At 38.6% G+C, this 23,266-nt stretch overlaps 1 protein-coding gene across 5 annotated transcripts in view; it reads right to left on the bottom strand.

The window, feature by feature from the left end:
• Window positions 1-7,401, bottom strand: part of MIA3 (MIA family member 3, ER export factor) — a 59,957-nt gene extending 52,556 nt beyond the window's left edge. For 3 of the 5 annotated variants that reach the window (XM_023513915.1, XM_023513916.1, XM_012805909.2), the window contains exons 1-2: window positions 7,256-7,401; window positions 4,253-4,386 (exon numbers count right to left, since the gene is read on the bottom strand). In XM_023513915.1, coding sequence (XP_023369683.1) covers window positions 4,253-4,386; window positions 7,256-7,388 — 267 coding nt within the window. In that variant the 5' untranslated portion in view covers window positions 7,389-7,401. The remainder of the gene's footprint in view (window positions 1-4,252; window positions 4,387-7,255) is intronic. The other 2 variants (XM_023513917.1, XM_023513918.1) reach the window with 1 other exon arrangement.
• Window positions 7,402-23,266: the final 15,865 nt, after the last annotated feature.

Genomic DNA, 23,266 nt, shown 5'->3' with positions numbered 1-23,266 from the left:
TGACATTTTTAAAACCAGATCTTTCTCTAAAACTATCAAACCATCCTTTGCTGGTATTAAATTCTCCAATTTTAGATCCTTCATCATTGTCTTACTTTAAGTTGCCATATAATAACTTTGTTTTTTCTCAAATCATATGAGAGTCCACAGGTATACCTTTCCTACAGCAAGGCTGCAACCATATAACCCTGCATATAGACACACATTTAATAAGAGATAAAAAGGTGTTTTGTAAAAAGTGTAAGGTGTCCACGCCTGCTGCTGCAGCTGTAGCAATAATTTCAAAGATTTCCTTTTCATTAATCTTGAAATGGTAGACAGCTACAACTACAGATCGCAATGTATCACACATCACCTTTTTCCTGTATTGTTATGACTTTTCTCTGCTTCTTAGGAGCACTTCCAGTATCAAGAGTAGCACTTTGTACGGGTCCCAAGGTGCCATTCAAAGTTTAAGTTATTGCACTAAACATAAAAAACACACAAGAAATGCAAGAGGCCATCTTTTATTGCATTGGACAGTTTGCTAGAGATGAACTACTCACTTGGAGATGATTGGTGTCAGTTTTAAGTAGATACCTCTGTTGAGCTCACTGCTGAGTAACAGGAGATGGCTATGAAACTATTACAGTATGTACTACTGTTAATTTTATACAGTTATGATTTAATACAGCATCCTTGGGTTTGTTCACATTTCTCTCAACTACAAATGGCACCAGGTATGATCTGCAATGTAATGCGTGTAAGTTTTTTTTGAGACAGGGGCCTCAAGCTGTCCCCCTGGATAGAGTGCCGTGGCATCACAGCTCACAGCAACCTCCAACTCCTAGGCTCAAGTGAGTCTCCTGCCTCAGCCTCCAGAGTAGCTGTGACCACAGGCACCCACCACAACACCCGGCTATTTTTTGGTTGCAGCCATCACTGTTGTTTGGCGGGCCAGGCTAGATTTGAACCTGCCACCTTAGGTGTACGTGGCTGGTGCCTTAGCCACTTGAGCCACAGGCGTCAAGCCGCGTGTAAGTTTTAATAAATTTTAGCTCTTTACAATAGACTTGCGTATATTTTATAGTGGTAAATGATAAACATAGACTAGCCTCTATCTACATATATTTTGTGTTCATGGCATAACTTTTTCCATATTTCTAGGCTTCCTAGCTTTTGAGTTTTTCCAAATGGGGCTAAATCTCAAAAAAATTTTTCAATATATTTATCAAGAAAATTCCACATACATGTGGACCCATGCTGTTCAAACCAGTGTTGTTCAAGTGACAACTGTATTTATTGATACTATGCGCTCTACTGGCTTATTCAAAAACTACCTTTACATGTATTTGGGGACAAAATAAAATTATAATGTAATATATACATACCAGACTTCATGGAAAGTGAAGGCTCTATGGAAAATAATTCCAATTGTTTTCAGCACTAACAGTAGTTACTGCCCCAAAGGGAGCAGAACTCTTCCCAATCATTAAAGGAGACTAACATGTAAATAAAACGCACAGAAAGAACAAAAGGCCATCTTATCACTAATTTGTAAAATATCCCTGTTGGTAGTGCTCTTATTACACCTGAGAAACTATCTGAACGCCAGTGTTAGACTCAGGATACTGCCATGAAGATTAGATAAGACAGGGCAACTAAAAGCTGTGATATTGGCAGATAAAGTCTGAAACTCTAAGAAATCAAAAGAAGATTGCAGAATGAAAACTAGGAAACAAAACTGAGAATCATTCTGAAAGCTAAGGTGAGCAAGCTTTTAATATTGTCAGTCTACGTGCGGTTTATGAAAAGAGCCTGAGGGAACACAATTTTATTCCTTCTGAAGAAAATGTTATTAAAAGGGAAACTGGAAAAGGGGAAGAAATCAGAGATAGACAGCAAAAGGAAATATTGTAAATTTATCTTGGCTTAATCTTTGTCAATTGAGACCACAGGTCCTTTAAAATTCCTTATTTATGAAGTGATAAATATTGATGATATCTCATTTCTTACAATCTGACAAAAAGAAGTTGTGGAATTCTGGGCCCACGTGACTGAAGTACTCTTTTATGGAATTTTGCTTCCACATATCAGTCCTTACAAGGTACTCTTGATTTGATTTGGGGCGTGGAGGGGATTGCCTCAAGAGAACAAATTCTGTATCAGGATATATGTAAATAAGTGCCACTGCCCTGTAAGGACATAGTCAGAAGGGAAAGGAACAAGACATGGGCCCTTCCACTAAAGTGTTTTCTACTTTATATGAGCCAAGACAGTACACAAACCAACTGCAATGCCAAACAGTAAAACCAATGCCACATGAGCAGTGTGAACAAAGTGCCACCTAAAAAATGTTACCAGACAACAAAGATCCCTTCTGGCTGGGTGCTGATGCTAGCATTCCCTGAGAAGGCAGGATGAGAGCTGTGACCAAGAAAGACTCACAGGATACCTAGAGGTAAAATATGGTCATGAGCAAAAGTGTGGCGGGTGAAGTTAAGTCAAGTTCATTAATCCAAATGCTCAAAGATGAGCAGGTGGAAAAAGAACTGCTCTATGGGCCAGGTGCGATGGCTCACACTTGTAACCTATCTGGGAGGCCAAGACCAGTGGATTGCTTGAGCTCTGGAGTTTGAGACCAGTCTGAGCAAGAATTAGACCCCTTCTCTACTAAAAATAGAAAAACTAGCCAGGCATCACAGCAGCCGCCTGTAGTCACAGCTATTCGGGAAGCTGAGGCAAAAGTGATTGCTTGAGTCCCCAACAGACTGAGGTTGCTATGAGCTATGTTAACACCACGTCACTCTACCCAGGGTGACAGAGCAAGACTCTGTCTTTTAAAAAAAGAAAAAAAAGAACTGCTCTATGAAAAATGCAGCATGGAAAAATATTTCCAAGAGTAAAGATTATCAAGAGATCTCATTTGGTAGACTTGAAAAAAAAACAAAAACAAATAAATTCTTCTTTGCAGAGAGTAAGTCAGTTGGGATTCTGTCTAAATGTTAAGGGTGGTACTTGACCAGCTGCCGGTTCTCAAAATTACTCCCTAGAAATCTGGAACACCAACAAATGAAATCTATTTTCACTGAAAGGGATCTCTTAAGCTTTATATCCTGTTGTTTATTTGCCTGATGTCTTAGAGTGAAATTTTTACAGTTGGGACTGCGTATTTCTCTAAGTTGGGACTATCCTAAAGACGTCAAAGACTCTTATTTACTTTAAGTAAATGAACGGTCCACACATCACACTTTCTTTCTTTTTTTTTTAATTTTTTGTTTTTGAGACAGAGTCTCACTATATACCCTCAGTATAGTACTACAGCGTCACAGTTCATATCAACCTCAAATGCTTGGGCTTAAGCGATTCTTTTAACTCAGTCTCCCAAGTAGCTGGGACTACAGGTGCCGACCACAACACCCAGTATTTTTCTGTTGCCATTGTCATTGTTGCTTAGCTGGCCCAGGCTGGGTTTGAACCCACCAGCCTCAGTGTATGTGTCCAGCGCTGTAACCACATCACACTTTCTAATAAGGAAAGGACAGTAACTCATAAGGTAAGCCTCTCAATCAGGTCATTCCAAATGAACCTCCTAATTAAAAACATCAAAGTACCATGCAGTCAATGATCGACACATCTGGTATCAGAGTACCCATAAAACTGGCCAGAAATAGAGCCCCTGTGGAAACCTCCAGACACAAGTGTCTGAAAATCAAAAAAAGGATGACCCAAAAGATGCAATAAAAAAGAAAAAAAAAGAAAGCACACCATAAATACATTTTGTTTTTTAACAGACTAATACAGCACAGATTACTAGGTTAACTCTTCCCAAGACTGCTACTTTTTCCATAAATAATACAAAGAAAGGAAATACACAAAAACCAACTTTAAAGTTACATGCTTGAAACACTATCTCATGCATAGTTTATAGGATTAAGTCTCATTCCCCATGAATCCTTCCATTTTAAAGCAACGAGGTCAAGAATATTCAGGTTTTCAACATTTCAACCTTTAATATGCATGGAGCATTTTAGAAGCTGGAGCTGAGGGGCAACAGCCAGAATTGGTGCAGTTCTGTTTCAGAAACTTCTGCTGAGCCCCTGCTCTGTGCAGCCCAAGGCCTCCTATGGAGACAGGGCCATCTTATTTTTTCACAGTCTAGCAAAGAGGACGTGTTAACCCATCAATGACCTCAAGAAAACACATGTATGTTTCTAGTGCTAAACAACCTAATAAAAAGTAAGCAAATAAAGTATGTCAAAATTATACTTACACTTCCAGCCCAAACTTCTGGCCATCTCCCTGCCAGTTTATAGTAGACATACACAGAGTCACCTTTTTTAAAATTCACAAAACGACAATCCGGACCTGTGAAATCTTCTAGAGCCTCACCCCGGTACATTAACACTGTATATAGAGAAAGAAAAAAAATAAAAAACCCAGATGTCAGGATTTAGCTTTCATAATTCATATTCATTTATCAAGAAATCCCACCATAAACAATAATCAAATTTTCATTCTCTGGAATCACTTTTAATTCATATGCTCAAAGTACCTAAAATCCTTTATCGGTATAAATCACAACATCCTCTGTAAATAGACAGGAGAAAGAGAAACCTTCCCCTTTTTTTGTGGATAATACTGAGAAACAAGAAGCAAATCTATAACCACACATGGCTATTCTCAAGCGGCTCTCTTGAAGCTCTGGGTTCTCTGTCTAACCTACTCCTCCTCCATCTTTTCTGTTTCACAATCATAAAAAGCTTCATTTTGCAATGGGTTAATTCAAACACAGAGGTAGTAGGGAACTGGGAAAAGCACCCAGGAACCCCTAAGGAGTCAATTAACATGAACTAGTCACTAAAAGGCACTACCTTTAAGTGGCTGGGACTGCTACTATGCAGCAGAAAACACTGTCAATTTCATTTGCAGCCAAGTTGTTCTCTCTGTACAGTATCTGGTTAAATTAAAGGGAAAGGATATCTATTGCACTCTATTATTGATCCAATCACATCACAAGGCAATATTTTCTCAAAGTAAATAATGTTGCCTGAATTCAACATTAGCAAGGTTGCAAAATATAAATACAGATTTATATTTTTCTATAAACAAAATCAAAAGTGGACATCTCAGGTAGCAGGGATCAAGCAAAGTGATGAAACTAGGTCAGTAGTTACCTTTATGCTTTTAAAATGCAGGACTTAAATCACACTAGATCTAGTACTGGTAGAAGCAGTATTTTTCTTTTCATGGACCAAATACACAGTTTCTGATGTAAGATGAAATGTACAATAAGTGCACTTAAATAGCAGAAACAAAGAAGAATGAAATGGAAATAACACTTTTTCCAAAAACCAGTTAGCAATAAAACATTACATTAAAGGCACATCTTTAAAAACATCTTTGAGGGGAAAAAACCCATAGATTTGGAGGGTATTTGTTTTCCAAAGCTAAAATCTGATTATTTTCAAACATGTCAGCCTTTTCATTTAGATATAATTGGGCGAGAAGAAGGTTGCAGGTGATGGGCAACTTAAGGTTGACGATTCTATCAGAATTGGAAATGGCAATGTTTCTCTTGCTCCCCCTTGAGAAGAGATCATTGAGGATTTATAATAATACATCAGATGACAACATAAGGCACACTGAGGAACAGCTGTCTTAGAAGCACACGGAGGCACCTTACATACAAACACCTTAATAAACACAAGAGACCCAAATCTTATTCCTGCTGTTGCCTGCTGGGTTTGGTTACATCTGTTTGGGCACACACCCTTTCTCAAGTTATGTTACAGCTCTGAGCTCTTCTAACACCATGTCTCAGTACTAGGAAAGCATCAGCTATGATTCTCTAGGTAACTTGTTTTGAGGAATCCAAGTAGGGCAGTGCTCAAAAGAATAAAGAATAGAAAATATTGTGCCATATCCAATGACAAATGGATAAATACCTGGTTTTGCTCCAAAAAACGAAGGGAATAATCATGGCAGTTGCTCCGCTTTTGCAGTGTTTATTTACATTACCCATTGGGTTGGTTACCTCCAGGAATCGCTTAACAGAAATTGGAGATTACCTCCTTTCTTCTCTTTAATGGTGTTGTATTGATACAAACGCTTCAAATCATAAAATTTGTTTTTGATAACAGCAATTTGGACATAAGTAGCTGAACTGTAGCTTCTAAGCCCTTTAAAATGTTTTTCTACATATTATTGCCTATAATTTATGAACAACCGTTTCCGTAGCGGTTCTACGTTACAAGGTTATTTGAGGCCCGCAGGAGACCATAAGAACGACCCTGGTGAGACAGACACATAGGAAGAGGTTCCAACAACACAAAAAGCTACCGCTAAGGCTAGTTTAGGCTTATGACACCCTTGGAGTATTTACTATTTTTACTGTAATAACCCTCTTCATGTGAGTCTGAAGATCTGTGCCCTCCCCACCGTCCACCTCCAATCCCAAACTTGGGAGAAATTCCGCTTCCTGCGCACAGAAGAGGCTGCCGATCCCAGGTGGCCGGTGCAGATCCTTGGCCTCTTTTCGAGAGCATAAGATCTTGGCCTTCTTGCTGCCCAGCCTGGCAGTTTGCAAGGAGGCTTCTAGGTACAAAAATGACAGGACTGAGGCAGAGTCCGAGCCGAGACCTCGGAACACGCTGCGTGCTTGGACTCCGGGCTCGTCCCAAACCTAAACTCCAGCCCCTGTTCAAAAGGGAGTATGAAGCCAAATCCCAGTGAGGCAGAAGGGCAAAGGGGCAGCGCAGCGAGCTTTCTGGAGGAGCCCCACCGCCGAGCTGCCACGGGAAAACGCCCACCCAGCCCTTAGCGCATTTGCCCGGGTACTGCACCCATCGCTGTCCCCGTGGCGGGGGCAGGAAAGAGCTCGGCTGCAGCGTGGGGAGCCTACAGTGCGCGGCGCGCAACCACATCTACCTCGGGAGCTGAGCGGGTCAAGTGAGGGGGGACGCTGTGAGTGGTCCCTGGGGAAACCGGGCGCCACCCCAACAAGTAGCTCGCCTCAGCACTGGGAAAATAAAATGCTGGCAACAAGTGGGAGAGGTGCTGCCCTCCCAGGATCCGGGCGGCTGGCCCGGGCGCTGGCACTGCCGCAGGGGACAGACGCAGGGACCCGGGGCTACCCCAGCCCCGCGCTCGCCCGCCCGGCTGCGACCCCCACCAGGCCGGCCCGCCGGGCTGCCGAGCTCCTGCTCCCCGCAAGCCCGGGCGGCGCCGCGGCGGAGCCCCCGAGGCCGGCCGCTCGGCCCGCTGGCGCACTCACTGCTGCATTCGTCGTCCGCGCAGAGTTTGTGCTCTGAGAAGCGCCGGCCGGCGCCCGGGTCCTGCTGGCCCGGCACCCGCCAGGGCGCCCCGACCACGAGCAGCCAGAAGAGCAGCCCCGGCGCCGCAGCCATGTTGTGGTCAAGCCGGGAGGCGGTGACGCGGAGAAGGAGGCCGGGGCGGGCGCCGCCGGGCGGTGACGTGGGCGGAGCGCAGGGCGCGGGCGGGAGGCGGGGCGCGGAGGGGCGGCGCCCGCCCAGCTCCGAGCCGCTCCCGGCTGACACGTCAGCTGGGCCTCGGGGAGGATGCAGGGGGACCTCGAGAAGGAGGAGAAGACCCGGAGCTCCTCCTTCCTCCCGGGGCCTTCTCCTCCGGTCGCTGCCTTGGCAACCGGGACTCTATATCTTCTCCCTCGTCCAATCGCTTCCCTTTGCAGTCGAACCTCCGCGTGATTCCATTTGCTCATCGCTCTCTGTGTACTTGGGTCCCTAACCCTGCGCCATCCCAACAAGTCCCTTCTGGCGCCTTCTCGCAGCTTCTGATTTCTGATGCATCCTTAACCATCCCACCCACGTCGCTCCCCGCTTCCTGTTCTTGGTGTGGTACCTCGTTTTACGAACTACCAAATCTCAACCACAATTTGCCGCTGTTAGTCTCTGATTCCAGATTTCCAGCCCTTCATACTCGCAGGGGTTCCATAATCCCACTCGATTAGGAAGAGGGGAGATGAGCGGAATGGTGGGTTGAGGATGTAGAGTAGAGGCAGTGGGCTGCTTGGTTTTTAAGAGAGAAGGAGAGGAAATACAGGTAGATACTGATCCTTGGACTGATATCTTGAGATTCCTAAATTTATATCCATAGGGAAGAAGTAATTTAATCCAACACAAATGTGATGAGCTTCCATTTTATGCTACCATGTCATGCCAGACACTGGATAAAGCACTAATGTGGTGTGGGAGAGGATGGGAGTCAAAAGACAGGTGACCCTTACGTAAAGAAGTCTACAACTTAGCGGAAACTGACATAAAAATGACTAAAGAATGAATGTAAGAATATAGAAAGCCAATAATAGCAGCTAATATTTACTGAGTGCTTTCTTTATGCCTAGTCTTCTTCCAAGGCCTTTATACATATCAATTCATTTCAATCTTCACTACAGTAGCACCTCCGAGTACTATTGTAGTGAAAACCACTATTATGATCCTCATTTAAGAAAGGAGTAAATTAAGGCATTCACATACCTCATAAGTGATGGAGCTGAGATTCAAACCCGGGAAGTACCCTCTCTTTTAATCACAATTTCCATCAAGCATCAAATAATTTTTGTACTTTCTTTCTGGCTGGGGAGAAAAATACCATTGAAATCATAATATAATTGAATTATCTTTATGTGAAATTTTTTTGTTTCAAAAAGGGCACAATCAGGTTAGCCCAGGGAAAAGTGGCTGCAATGCTCTGGTCCTAGTTGGAGCACTTTGCATTTGCCCAGAGGCTTCTCAGTGTAGTCTCTGCTAAGGTTATTCATTAAAACCTGGAACAGCAAACTCATTAGTTGGTTTCCCAAATTAATTCTTTAAAAGCAAGAGGAAAGAATGTGGCCCATCTATATAATCCATAATTTTGAATAAAAAGGTGAGAGATGCTCACAAATTTTTGCCTGCAGGGCCATGAGAGGTCCCATTGGTCCAGTGTTCTCCAATGCTGTCTGGAGAGAATCTACTATGGTAAAGTCATGGACAGGCATTCTCCATCCAAGTCCTGATGCCATTCATTCATTTCTTTTCTGTGTATTAATGTGTTTTAAAATCTTAGGAGGTGTGTCTAAGAGGCATCTCTTAACTTAATATGTGAAAACCAAACTCCTTATTTTTTTTCCTCTCAAACTCTGCTTTTTTTAGGCTTCCCCATCTTAATTAGGAATAAGAATGACAATTTGATTCCTGTCTTCTGAATGCTGAAGCCAAAAGTTCATCCCCCAAACCATCCTTCACCTCTTTTCTCTCACATCCCAACTCTGATCCACCAATCTCATATCTTTAACAGCTTTATTGAAGTATAACTGACCTACAATAAGATGCATACTTAAGGTGTACAATTTGATATTTTGACACATGTATGCACCCATGAGACTATCACTATGATCAAGATAATTAATGTATCCCATATCTCCACCAGAAACAAAATCTGGAATATACAGAGAATGCCCCCAAAATGCATACCTATTTTAAGAAAGGAACAAAAACTGTATTAAAATTGTAATACTCAAGTCATGTTGACTTCTGCACTTACAAGAGGTGCTCAAATGTGATTTGTATTCATCTTTTGTTATTGAATATTTGTAATATTGGATACAATACAGTTTTCACCTACTTTTTTTGGCACACTCTGTATTTATTGTTGAATGAAGGCATGTTTGTTGTGGAGGGAGTGAATGAAGTAGCAATATGCTTTTTTACTATATGCCACCAGATCTTAAAGCAGATAATAAAAAGTGACTTTAATTTTTCTTGTTTCTACTTAGACTAGAATCAATAATAATTTACTGGTGGAAAAAGCAAAATTTCAAAATAGTATGATTATTACTTTCCTTATATTTACCTTGACTAGTATTCAGATAACCTTTGTTTTCTTTGTTTGTTTGTTTGGTTGGGTTTTTTTAGAGACAGAGTCTCACTTTGTTGCCCTCAGTAGAGTGCTGTGGAATCACAGCTCCCAGCAACTTTCAACTCCTGGGCTTAGGCGATTCTCTTGTCTCAGCCTCCCCAGTAGCTGGGACTACAGGCGTCCACCACAATGCCCAGCTGTTTTTTTGTTGCAGTTTGGCTGGGGCCGGGTTCAAACCCACCACCCTTGGTATAGGGGGCTGGCAACCTACTCACTGAGCCACAGGCGCCGCCCCAGATATACTTTTATAGGAAAGTCCAGAGCTCTTAATTACTGGCTGCCTACTTTTGTAGATTTTCTGGGATTTTGATTTATCTGCATTCTTTTTTTTTTTTTAATTTTCAGTTTAATATGAGGGTACAAATGATTAGGTTACCTTGTCTGTGTTTGTTAGGTAAAGTCCATGCTGTAGTTGAGTCTTTCACTGAAGAGAAGTGTGAGCATCAACACAGTTATATACCGATATTCAAGATGCTATAGGAAAGCATGTAAAAAAGAAGCAAGAAGGATTTAAAAACGATCTAACTCAAACTTAGAGAGGTGAAAAAACCCAGTGGCTGCAAAATACACTGGATGGGATTAACAGCAGATTGGACACTGCAGAAGGAAATGCTACTGAGTTTGAAGATGTAGTGATATCAACTCTCAAAAATAAACACATAGAGAAAAGGTACTGAAGGACACAAACAGGGCATCAGTATGCACAACCTTCAACAACCCAATACACATGTGACTTGAGTCCCTGAAAGAGATAAAGAAAACATATTTGAATAAATAATGAATGAAAGTGTTCCAAATTTGATGAAAATTCAGATTCAATAAGCTCAATGAACCCTAAATATAAGAAATATGAAGACAATGACACCAATGCACATCACATTTTTAAAAACCAGTGGTAAGGAAAAAAACTTGAAAAGCATCTAGACCCTAGATCAGCGATTTTCAACTAGTGTGCCATGGCATACTGATGTGCTCTGAAAAATTTTAAAGATTCTTAATTCAATTACCTTTGAAAGAAGTTCAAAGTACAAAAAAGTTCAAAGCATATTCTTTTTTTACTCCTTTTTTTTGATCAGCATAATTTAAGTGTGCTACAGAAGTTTAACTATAGGTTCAAGTGTGCCAGGAGATAAGAAAGTTTGAAAAACACTGGTCTAGATTCTAGAGAAAACATATACAATATGCACAGAAGAACACAGATAAAATGACAGGAGACGTCTTTCCAGAAACATGCAAGTGAGAAGACAATAGATCAATATTTTTAAAGTTCAGAAAGAAAAATTTTTTAAATGGACACCTTAGATTTGTACCCCAAATGAAAATATTTTTCAAAGATGAGTGAAGTCTTTTTAACAAATGGAGCTAGGTCATCTGGATATCCACATGCAAAATAATTAGATTGAACCCTACCTCATGCTACATTAAAAAAATTATCTTAAAATAGATCACAAATCTAAATGCAAGAGCTAAAACCATAAAACTCTTAGGAGAAATAGAGGGGTTAGCCTGGAAGCAGGCAATGATGTCCTAAATGTGACACGAAAAGTACAAAAAATAACATCAAGAAAAGAAAAAAGATTATAAATTGGACTTCATCAATATAAAACTTCTGTGCTTCAAAGGGCACCATTAAGAAAACGGAGAGACAGTCACACAGAACAGAAGAAAATATTTGCAATTCATATATTTGGTAGGAACTTGTATCCAGAATATGTAAGGACTCTTACAACTCATTAATAAAAAAGACAAATAACTCATTTAGAAAACAGACAAAGGATTTTAGTGGATATCTCTCCAAAGAAAATGTCCAGTAGTAAAGCATACTCAGCATCATTAGCTAGCAGAGAAGTGTAATTCAGAATCACAAACGAGGTTCTTCTTCATACCCACTAGGACAGCTATAATTAAAAAGATAATAACAAGTGTTGGCAAGTATGTGGAGAAATGGGAACTGCTATACAGTGCTAGTAGGAGTATCAAATGGTACAGCTACTTTGGAAAATAGTCTGGAAGTTCCTCAAGAGTTTAAACATACAGTTATCATATTATGCAATAATTCCACTCCCAGGTAGATAACCAAGAGCAATGAAAACATACCTCTATACAAAATTTGGTCCACAAACGCTCATTACAGCATTATGCATAATAGAAAAAAATGGAAATAATGCAAGTGTCCATCCAACTGAAGAATCAACAGATAAATTGTGGTCTATCAATATGATGACAATACAAAAGAAATGAAATAATGATACATACTACAATATGCACGTCCCATGAAAACATTATGGTAAACAAAAGTACTTGCCAGAAAATACTACATATTGTATGGTTCCATTTAGATAAAAATTCCAGAATGGACACATCTGTAATCACAGAAAGTAGTATTCCCAGGGCCACTGGAGATGGAAACCGGATAGTGACAGATAAAGCATACAGAGTTTCTCTCTTTGGGGTGACTATAGTGATGACTGTATAACTCTATGACCATATTACACAACCATAAAACTATATACTTCAAATGTGTATATTATATGGTATATGATTTATATGTTAATAAAATCATATACCTACACCCCCCGAAAGAAAAGACTCTCAGGTCAAAAAATATGTTTCTAAATATGCAAAACAAAAAAAAATAAAATATATTTTCACAAAGGCTAAAAGAATTCAATGCTATCAGATCTATAGCTACAAGAAATGTTGAAGTCCTTTAGGCAGAAAGAAAACACCAGATGAAAATCTGAGTCTACACATAAAAATACAAACCACCAGAGGTATCTACCTTGAAGAAAAAAAAGCATTTTACCACAAAGACATTTGCACTAAAATGTTTATCACACCTCAATTTACAATTGCCACAGTGTGAAAGCAACCCAAGTGCCCATCAACCCATGAATAGATTAACAAACTGTGGTATATGTATACCAGGGAGTACTATTCATCCATATGAAAAGATGGAGACTTTGCTCTTTTGTATTTACCTGGAAGGAGTTGAAACACATTCCTCTTAGTAAAGTATGACAAGAGTAGAAAAACAAGTACCAGTGTACTCCATAGTAATATGAAGGGCTCTACTTTTCTCCTCCATGAGAGACCCCACTTCTAACTCTCAATACTAATACGAAACCAACATATAGCCAATACATTCCCACACAAAAGGAAAGCACAGTATATTCTAGTGAGGTGAATGAGAGAGGACAGAAAGGGGCAAGCGGAGTAGGGAGGGTGATTGGCAGGTTCTCACTTGATGCAGAGAATGTGAAGGTGCTCAGCACACCCCCTGGGTGAAGGGCTCAACCACAACCGGAACTTTACCTTAGAAATAAAGGCAATGTAACCTAAACATCTGTACTCTCATATTAATCTGAAATAAATAAATATATATAGACTAAATAAATATAATAAATTATGCCTAATCAAATCAATAATCACATTAAATGTAAACAGTCAACCCCCCCTATCAAAAGACAGGATTGTTGGATTTATTAAAAATGCAAGAGTCAACCAAGTATTTTCAAGCTGTTTGTAAGAAAACACAGTTTAAACATAAAGACACAGATAGGTCAAATTTTAGAAAGGATATACCAAGCTGATAGTAATCAAAAAGAAAGGGAAGTAGCCACAGTATTATAACGTCAGACAAAGTAGATTTCAGTGCAAGAATATTACTAGGATAAGTCATTTTGTAATATTTAAGAAGCCAATTCATTAAGGCAACATGATAATTATAAATGTCTATGTACCTGATAATAGAGCTTCAAAATACTTTGAAGCAAAAATTAATAAAACCTGACGGGAGAACTGTACATATTTACAATTATGATTGGAGATTAGAGTGGTGAAATCTATCTCATTGATAGAACAAGTACACAGAAAATAAGGATATAGAAGACTTAACACTATCAATTAACTTGACTTAATTGATATTTATAGACCACTCTACCCAATAGCAGAAGAAAACACATTCTTTTTATTTTTTAATTTTGAGACAGAGTTTCACTGTTGCCCTGGGTAGTGTGCTGTGGCATCATTCTAATCAGTAACTAAAAACATTTGGAAGATCTCCAAGTTTTAGAAATTAATAACAAACTTTTAAAAAACTCGTGAGTCAAAGAAGAAATTAAATATGAAATTAGAAAATATTCCACAGTGATTGAAAATGAAAATAAAATATGCAAAAATTTGTGGGATGCCAACATAATATTGCTTAAAACGAAACTCCTAGCCCATAATAAAAAAATTTAAAAAGTCTCAATAATCTCAGACTCCACCTTAAAAAACTAGAGAAAGAAGAGCAAATTAAAACACAGGTAACCAGGAGAATAGAATAATAATAATAAGTCTAAAAAATAAAAAACAGAAAAAAAATGGAGAAAACCAATGAAACAAAAAAATAGATTCTTTAAGAATATTAATAAAATTCATAAACCTCTAATCAAACTGATAAGGGAATAAAAAGAGAGAAGACACCAATTACCAATACCAGATAAGAGAGAGAGGACATCATTACAAATCCTATAGACATGATAAGATCAACGGAGTGTTAAAAACCACTTCATGCCGAAAAATGAGGCAACACAGATGAAATGGACAAAATCTCTGGAGGATATAGCCTACCAAAAGCTCACTCAGTTAAAAATAAGATGACGTGTGTAGTTTTATATTTGTTATAGAAATTAACAACCAAATAACTTTCCAACAAAGAGAACTCAGGCCCAGATGGCATTAGTGGTTATTTCTACTACACATTTAAGGCAGAAATAATACTGGTTATACATAAACTCTTCCAGAAAATTGAAGAGAATGAAATATGTCCATCATTCTGATACCCAAATCAGAAAACAACTTTGTAATAATAACATTATAAAAGCCTTCATTAATGCAGATGCAATAATATTAACAAAATTTTAGCAAGTTGAATCTATCAATATGTAACGATAGTAATGTATTACCACCAAGTAGTTTTCATCACAGAAATACAAAATTTTTTTTTTAACATTCAAAAGCCAATCGATCTAATTTAACATGTTACCAGTTAAACAATAAAGCCCATGTGATCATCTCAATAGATGCCACAGAATGTTTGAAAAGAAAATCCCATGTTTATATCCTTGATTAAAAACTCCCAGCACACTGGGAATAGAAGGAAACGTCCTCAAATTGACAAAGGGCTTTTCCATAGAATGTAAAGCTAGTGTCAGTCATATTGTTGAAAGACAGAAATATCAGGAAAAAGTCAAGGAGGTCTGCTCTTACCACTTCTGTTGAACAGTATACTAAAGTTTCTAGACAGTGAAATGAGCCAAGAAAAACGAAACATCTACAAATGAAAAAGGAAGAAGCAAAATTTGCAGAAGACATGATTGACAATGTGGAACATACTGCGGAATCTAAAATAAAGGCACTGGAGTTATAGGTGAGTTCAGCAAATTCACAGGATATAAGATCCGTATGAAAAAAAGCTGGGTGGTTATATATTAACAATGAACGATTATTTGAAATTGAACAAGAAATACCAACTGTAATAACATCAAAAAATAAAATACATTGGGATAAATCTGACCAAAGATATGAAAGAACTGAGCACCAAAAGTACAAATTATTATTGGTAAAAATTAGAAAGGAATTAAAGGAATTAAATAAATGAAGAGATATACAATCTTCATAAATTGAATTAAATGTGTGAGGATGTCTACTTTTCTCAAACTGATCAATGAAGTTAATGCACTCTCAGTCAAAATCCCAACAAGCTTCTTTGTGGAAATTGACAAGCTAATTTTAAGGCCTATATGCAAATTTTATTAAGAAAGAAAAGAGTAGCCAAAACATTTTGGAAAAAATACAACAAAGTTGGAGTATTTATGTTACCTTTTGCAAGACTCATTATAAAGTTATATTGATTATAACAATGGGATGTTTGTGTAAACACAGACATGGAGGTCAATGGTATAGAATAGAGTCCAGAAATAAACCCACACATACATAGGCAATTAATTTTCAACAAACATGCCAAAAGAATTAGAAATAATTGCATAGCCATAGGTGAAAAAATTAATTTCAGTCCTTGCCACACACCATGTAAAAAGTTAACTCAAAATAGATCATAGACGTTAATGTAAGAACTAAAGCTGTAAAACTTCTAGAAGAAAACACAGGAGAAAAATGTTTGGGTTAGGGTCAGAGTTAGCACAAACTCTAAAAGAAGTAAATCAATCAATTGGACTTAAAATAAAAACTTTTACTTTCACTTCTATATCCATTGTTATGAAAATGGAATGTAAGCCACAGAGTAGAAGAAAGTATTTACAAAACATATATTCAACAAAGAAATTGCATCTAGAATACATAAGTAATTTTTTTTTTTTTTGAGACAGAGTCTCATTTTTGTCACCCTCAGTAGAGTACTGTGGCATCATAGCTCACAGCAACCTTTTACCCTTGGGCTCAAGCAATTCTTTTGCCTCAGCCTCCGGAGTAGCTGGGACTACAGGTGCCTGCCACAATGCCTGGCTATTTTTATAGGCGGGGTCTCACTCTGACTCCAGCTGGTCTTGAACCAGTGAGCTCAGGCAATCCACCCACCTCAGCCTCCCAGAGTGCTGGGATTACAGGCATGAGCCACTGTGCCCAGCCTACATAAATAATTTTCATAACTTGGTAATAAGAACCCTAATTTGAAAAAATGGGCAAAAGAGTTAGACAGTTCCCCAAAGTAGATATATGTATGGCCAATATGCACACAAAAAGATACTCAACGTCATTAACCATTAGTGAAATACAAGTCAAAACTATGATATTATTGTACCTTTATCAGAATAGCTGAAGTTAAAAAGACTGATAACAAGTATTGGGAAGGATGAAGACAATTGATCAATCATTACGCTGCTGACTATAATTTGAATCGCATTGGAAAACCGTTTAGGAGTGTCTTTAGAAATTGAGCCAAAGCTATCACTTTAACTTAATCTTTCCACTCCTGGATATTTACTCCCAAGAAATAAAGGTGTATGTCCACTCTGAGTCTTTATATAAATGTTGATAGTTGCTTCTTTTGTAACAGTCAAAAACCCACACGTCCATCAACAGGCAGACAGATAAATTTAAGAAAACTACTCAGCAATAAGAATGAATTATTTATTATTTATTCATGCAACAATAGGGGAGTGCTCAGTGAAATAAACCCTAAATAACAATACATACTATATAATTCCAGTTAAATAAATATCAGAAAATTCAAACTAGGATAACCATGGTGGCTCACACCAATAATCCCAGTGCTCTGGGAGGTTGAGGTGGGTGGATCGCCTTAGCTCAGGAGTATGAAACCTGCCTGAGCAGGAGTGAGACCCAGTCTCTACTAAAAATAGAAAAATTAGCCTGGCATTGTGGCAGGTGCCTATAGTCCCATCTATTCAAGAGGCTGAGGCAAGAATATTGCTTGAGCCCAAGAGTTTGAGGTTGCTGTGAGCTATGATACCATGGTACTCTATCCAGGGCAACAGAGCAACAGAGTGAGATGAAAAAGAAAAGAAAAGAGAAAAGAAAATTCAGACTAATTTACGACAGAACACAGATTAGTTTTGCCTAGTGAAGGGGAAGAAGGCATGATATTTGGGGGACTTTGCGATGTGGGCTAATCTTACTGGAGTTAGGTGACATCTCAAAGTGCTTTTCATTTGCATTTCACTGTAGATGCTGACATGGATGTGGAGAGAAATTTTCCACATTGCTGGTGGGATTGCAAGCTTTATGGAAAGATGTATGGAGAATTCTCAAAGAACTAAAAGTTGTCCTTCCATTTGATCCCATAATCCCATTACTAAGTATCTACCCAGAAGAACAAAAATCATTTTACCACAAAGATATTTGCACCAAAATGTTTATTGAAACTCAATTCATAATTGCCAAGTCATGGTAGCAACCCAAATGCTCATCAACCCATGAATAGACTAACAAATTGTGGTGTATGTATACCATGGAATACTATTTAGCCATAAAAGATGGAGACATTACATCTTTTGTGTTTACCTAGGTGGAGTTGGAACACATTCTTCATAGTAAAGTAATCTCAAGAATGGAAAAGAAAGTAATATACTCAATACTACTATGAAACCAATGTATAAACACACAGTCATGAGAATATAAGAGAATATAAAACACAAATATAGTCTAGCAAGGGAGAGGGGTGAGGAGGTAGAGGGGAGAGGTCGGGTGGGGTGATCAGTGGGAGGAAGGAGGGCTTTTGGTGGGATCTCACCTAATGTGCACAATGCAAGGGTATATTTCAAAATAAGTAAGAGTAAATTTTAAATGTCTTATCACAAAAAATAAGGAAGTGGGGTGATGGCTATGATAATCAGTTTGATATAAGCATTCCACATTGTCTATCAAATCATCACATTATACTCCATAAATGCATACAGTTATGATTTTTAATTAAAAATAAATAAAAAGATAAATAAATAAAAAGAAGGCACAGTAAGGAAAGGATTGGCATAAGAAACTTGGGAGTGATGGATATGCTTTTTTTTCTTGACTGTGGTGATAGTTTCAGGTGTAAATGCATATGTCACAATTCATGAAACTGTACAATTTAAATCCTTAAATACCATTTGTACCAAAATAGAGTTGTCAAATAACTGATTTGGGGGAAATGTATGACATAAGACAGAAAGAGATGCAATTCGGCTATCCTTATAAGTAACCGAGAGTGATAAACCAGGTAAATCCTGGCAAAGGTCTTATAAAGATAGAAGTGCTGTGCTTGGTCACATTGTAGAGAGTCAGAAAAAAACAAACATGCACGTCTTTGTTCTTTCAGGTCAGCCTGCACACTGTATTTGCCTGCTGGGCATCCTGGGGTCTTTTTTCCTTTCTTCCCCCTTCCCAGAGGGTTTTTTGTGTGTGTCCAGGGTCTAGGAGGAGGTGGAGCTACCTTTACCCAAAGAAGCCCAAGGAGAACCAGTTTGGGCTCCACTCACAGGACCAGAGGGTGACTCTGGATCTTTATTATATTTGTCAGAGTGGGAACTCCTAAAAGGTAAACAAACCTCTCTTACTAGCCTCAGTTACCTCTCTCAGTAAGAATAAGGGTCAGGGGTTGTACAAAGAACCCTGTCCGGTCATACAAAAGTGCTCAGATATGTTTTGGCATAAATTCTGAGCCCTAAGGAGCTACAAGGAGGAGGAAACCAAGTGATGGTGGTGGGATCTGGTGAAAACATAGGATTTAAGTTCCAAAAAGAGAAGAAAGTGAAAATGAAGAAAAGAACAGAAGACAAGACACAGAGGAAAGAAATTTGTTTAACAGTATGGTAAGGAAATCTAGTCTGGAGTGAAAAGATTCTGTTAGAGCAGTGGGAGAAAATTTGGGTGGCTAGTATGGGTGAGATTATGAAAACCCTTAAAATGTAAGCATAAGAATTTAGATTTAATAGAATAAAACACAGAAAGCTATCAGACTTAAAGTAAAAGGACCATGTAACCAAAGGGAAATTTAAGCAAGTGTCCTGTTCTGAAAGCCAGGGAGCATAGACGTTTGTGTTGGGCATGGTTAGTAGGGTTAAATGTCTTCTCACAATAAAAAATCATATCAAAGAACATGTTCTAGTTAAGAGTGAGTAATAAACAAAGGAGAGTCTTCTATCAGCATGTACTATTTGTCTAGGCCTCACAAATATTTTTCCAATTTCTATTGTACAAAGAAAGAAACTCAAACATCTGAAATTGCCAATAATATATAGGTGTGTATGTAAGTTCCTGTTTCCGGTTCTGCCTAATTTACCTTGGCACTGTTTTCAGAGAAGTCAAATATTTGGTGCTTTGAAATAAACACAGAATAGATTCCAGGGTGTGGCCTTTATAACTCAATTTCCACAGTTTGCTTGTCTACTTCGTTTTCAGATACAAATTACTTCCTACCAGGAAAACAGTAAAGAGAAGAAACAGAGTCAAAAGCACAGAATGTGGAATCAGAAGCCTAATTGTGTTAACATAGGCAAGCCATGAGCTTTTCTGAGTCTTAGATTCCTCCTCTATAAAATTGGGGCCAAGGCCAAAACTTTATAATGTCTCTTTAAGAAGCAAATCAAAGACCAAAAATCACATTATAATAAAGATATATGTACCAGAATGTTTATTGCAGCCCAATTCATAATTGCTAAGTCATGGAAGAAGCCCAAGTGCCCATCTACCCATGACTGGATCAATAAATTGTGGTATATATACACCATGGAATATTATGCAGCCTTAGAGAAAGATGGAGACTTTACCTCTTATATGGTTCATGGATGGAGCTGGAACATATTCTTAGCAAAGTATCTCAAGAATGGGAGGAAAAGTATCAAATGTACTCAGTCTTACTATGAAACCAATTTATAGCTTTCTTGTGAAAGCTATAACCCAATTATAGCCCAAGAAGAAGGGGAAAGGGGAACGGGAGGGGCGGGGAGGGGGAAGGATGGGTAGAGGGAGGGTACTTGGTGGGACCACACCTAGGGTGCATCTTACAAGGGCACGTGTGAAATTTACTAGGTGTAGAATATAAATGTCTTAACACAATAACTAAAAAAATGCCGTGAAGGCTATGTTAACCAGTTTGATGAAAATATTTCAAATTGTATATAAACCAGCACATTGTACCCTGTGATTGCATTAATGTACAGAGCTATGATTTAATAAAAAAAGAAGCAAATCAGATAATTTATAAAAAGATTGCCTATTTTTGCTGTTTAAAAAATTAAATAGCAAAATCCCAAGTTGTTATAACCAATAGAGATACTTGCTGGTGCAACAAGAGCCAATCAATGACTTCGTTACAAAGGAGATGTTTTTTAGGTAATGTCCACACTGGAAGAAAGAGTCACAAGTCAGCAGAGTCAGTAACATCCTCCCAGCCTGTGCTTGGAGGATCAAAAGCGCCTCCTGGAGGACACAATGAGAGCTGAGAAGGAAAAAATTGGTTTCTGAGGATATCACACAATCCCAGCCAACCTGTCACAGATCATACGCTGAGGGAAATCAAACCTCCTGAGATTTTAGCATTTTCTTTAATACATGCAGTATAAAATCAAAAACATAAAAATAAATACCATTAAGAAGTATAGACTCAAGTGGGTATACTGAGTAGGAAAAAACAAGTTCTCTGTAAGGAGTAAGAACACTCCTCCCTAAGTCCACATGGGATATGAAATGGTTTGGAATACACAACAGGATCAATAAGTGACATCAATAAATGGGACCTGATATTTTCCTTATTGCTCACTAATTCCCTAGGGGAAAAAAGCTGTCCAATAGAAATTCAATGACAGCTACATAGAAATCTAAATTTTCTAGACGTCACATTTAAAAAGCTAAAACAGGCTCAGCACCTGTGGCTCAGGTGGCTAAGGTGCCAGCCACATGCACCTGAGCTGGCGGGTTTGAATCTAGCCCAGGCCTGCCAAACAACAACGACAACCACAACCAAAAAATAGCCGAGTGTTGTGGCGGGGGCCTGTAGTCCCAGCTACTTGGGAGGTGGAGGCAGGAAACTCGCTTGAGCCCAGGAGTTGGAGGTTGCTGTGAGCTGTGATGCCACGGCACTCTACCCAGGGTGACAGCTTGAGTCTCTGTCTCAAAAAAAAAAAAAAAAAAAAAAGGTAAAACAAGTAATCTTAATGTTAATATGTTTTATTTAATGAAACCTAGCTGAAATATTACCATTTCCACTTGTAACTAGTATAAAAATTAATGAGATATTTTACATTCTTTATTTCATATGAAGTCTTTGAAATTTGATGTATATTTTATATAGCAGTGCTTTTCAACATTTTTATCTCATGGCACACTGAACCTATAGTTAAACCTCATGGCACACTTAAATTATGTTGATCAAAAAGCAGAGTAAAGGGCGGCGCCTGTGGCTCAGTGAGCCCCATATACTGAGGGTGACAGGTTCAAACCCAGCCCCGCCAAAATGCAACAAAAAAATAGCTGAGTGTTGTGGTAGGCACCTGTGGTCCCAGCTACTTGGGAGGCTGAGGTGAGAGAATCTCCTAAACCCAGGAGTTGGAGGTTGCTGTAAGCTGTGACACCACAGCACCCTACTGAGGGCAATAAAGTGAGACTGTCTCTCTAAAAAAAAAAAAAAAAAAAAAATGGCAGAGTTAAAAGAAGAACATACTTAATGTGCTTTAAACTTCTTTTGAAAATAATTTATTTAATGATCTTTAGGAATTTTTATGGCACATCAGTGTGCCAGGCATGGGTTGAAAATCACTGTTATACAGCATATCTTGGGCACATTTAAGGAAAGACACAGCTCTAGCAATAAGGGATTGGAAATTAATACCAGATTCATAAGATATATTTGTACATTATTTTATACACATGTATTTGAAAGAAAAACAAAGCTTAAAATTGTGTTTAGTATTTAAAATATTTTTGGCCAAGCTCTCACATGACCTTTACAAAAGAGAGAAAGAATGATAGTGGCTGTGTCAAAAGCCCCTGGGTTTCCTTTCCTTTTCTTTTCTGTTTCTTCTCTTTTTTTCTTTCCTTTCCTTTTCTTCTTTTCTTTTCTTTCTTCTATTTACTTTTGACAGAGTCTTACTTTGTTGCCCTTAGTAGAGTGCCATGGTGTCATAGCTCACAGTAACCTCATAATCTTGGTCTCAAGTGTCTCAGCCTCCTGAGTAGCTGGGACTACATGTGCCTGCCACAACGCCCAGCTAGTTTTTTAAGGACAGGGATCTCACTCCTGCTTAGGCTGGTCTTGAACTCCTGAACTCAAGCAATTCATCTGCTTCGGCCTCCCAGAGTGTTAGGATTACTGGTGTGAGCCACCACACCACCAGCTCCAAGGTTTTGTTTGCTTCCAATCAGAGGTTGAGATATCTGTTGGGTTATCAGAGACTTTCACTGCTATTTTATATGAATCTGACGTCTTTAATTAAAAACATAAGCTTTCTGGGTGGCACCTGTGGCTCAAAGGAGTAGGGTGCCTGCTCCATATGCTGGAGGTGGTGGGTTCCAACTCAGCCCTGGCCAAAAACTGCAAAAAAAAAAAATGAAAAAAAAAATATATATATATATGTTTCTTAAGGCATTATATCTACAGGGGAAAAAGTAATAGCTATAAGACATCATTAAGCTCCTATTTTAGTCAACATTTTATTATTTCTCATAATTATGTTGAACACATTTACCATTCTTGACAAATACAGAGAAATGAAAAATCAGCCAAGTGCAGTGGCTCATGCTTATAATCCTAACACTCTGGGAGGCTGAGGCAGGAGGATCACTTGAGCTCAGGAGTTTTAGACCACCCTGAGTAAAAGTGAGATGCTGTCTCTACTAAAAATAGAGA

Source organism: Otolemur garnettii, unplaced genomic scaffold (genome assembly GCF_000181295.1).
Source record: "Otolemur garnettii isolate 467f Iridium unplaced genomic scaffold, OtoGar3 scaffold00045, whole genome shotgun sequence".
In the NCBI taxonomy this organism is placed as follows: Eukaryota; Metazoa; Chordata; class Mammalia; order Primates; family Galagidae; genus Otolemur; species Otolemur garnettii.
The sequence above is the reverse complement of the archived record's forward strand: the minus strand, read 5'-3'. Positions and strand labels throughout refer to the sequence as shown.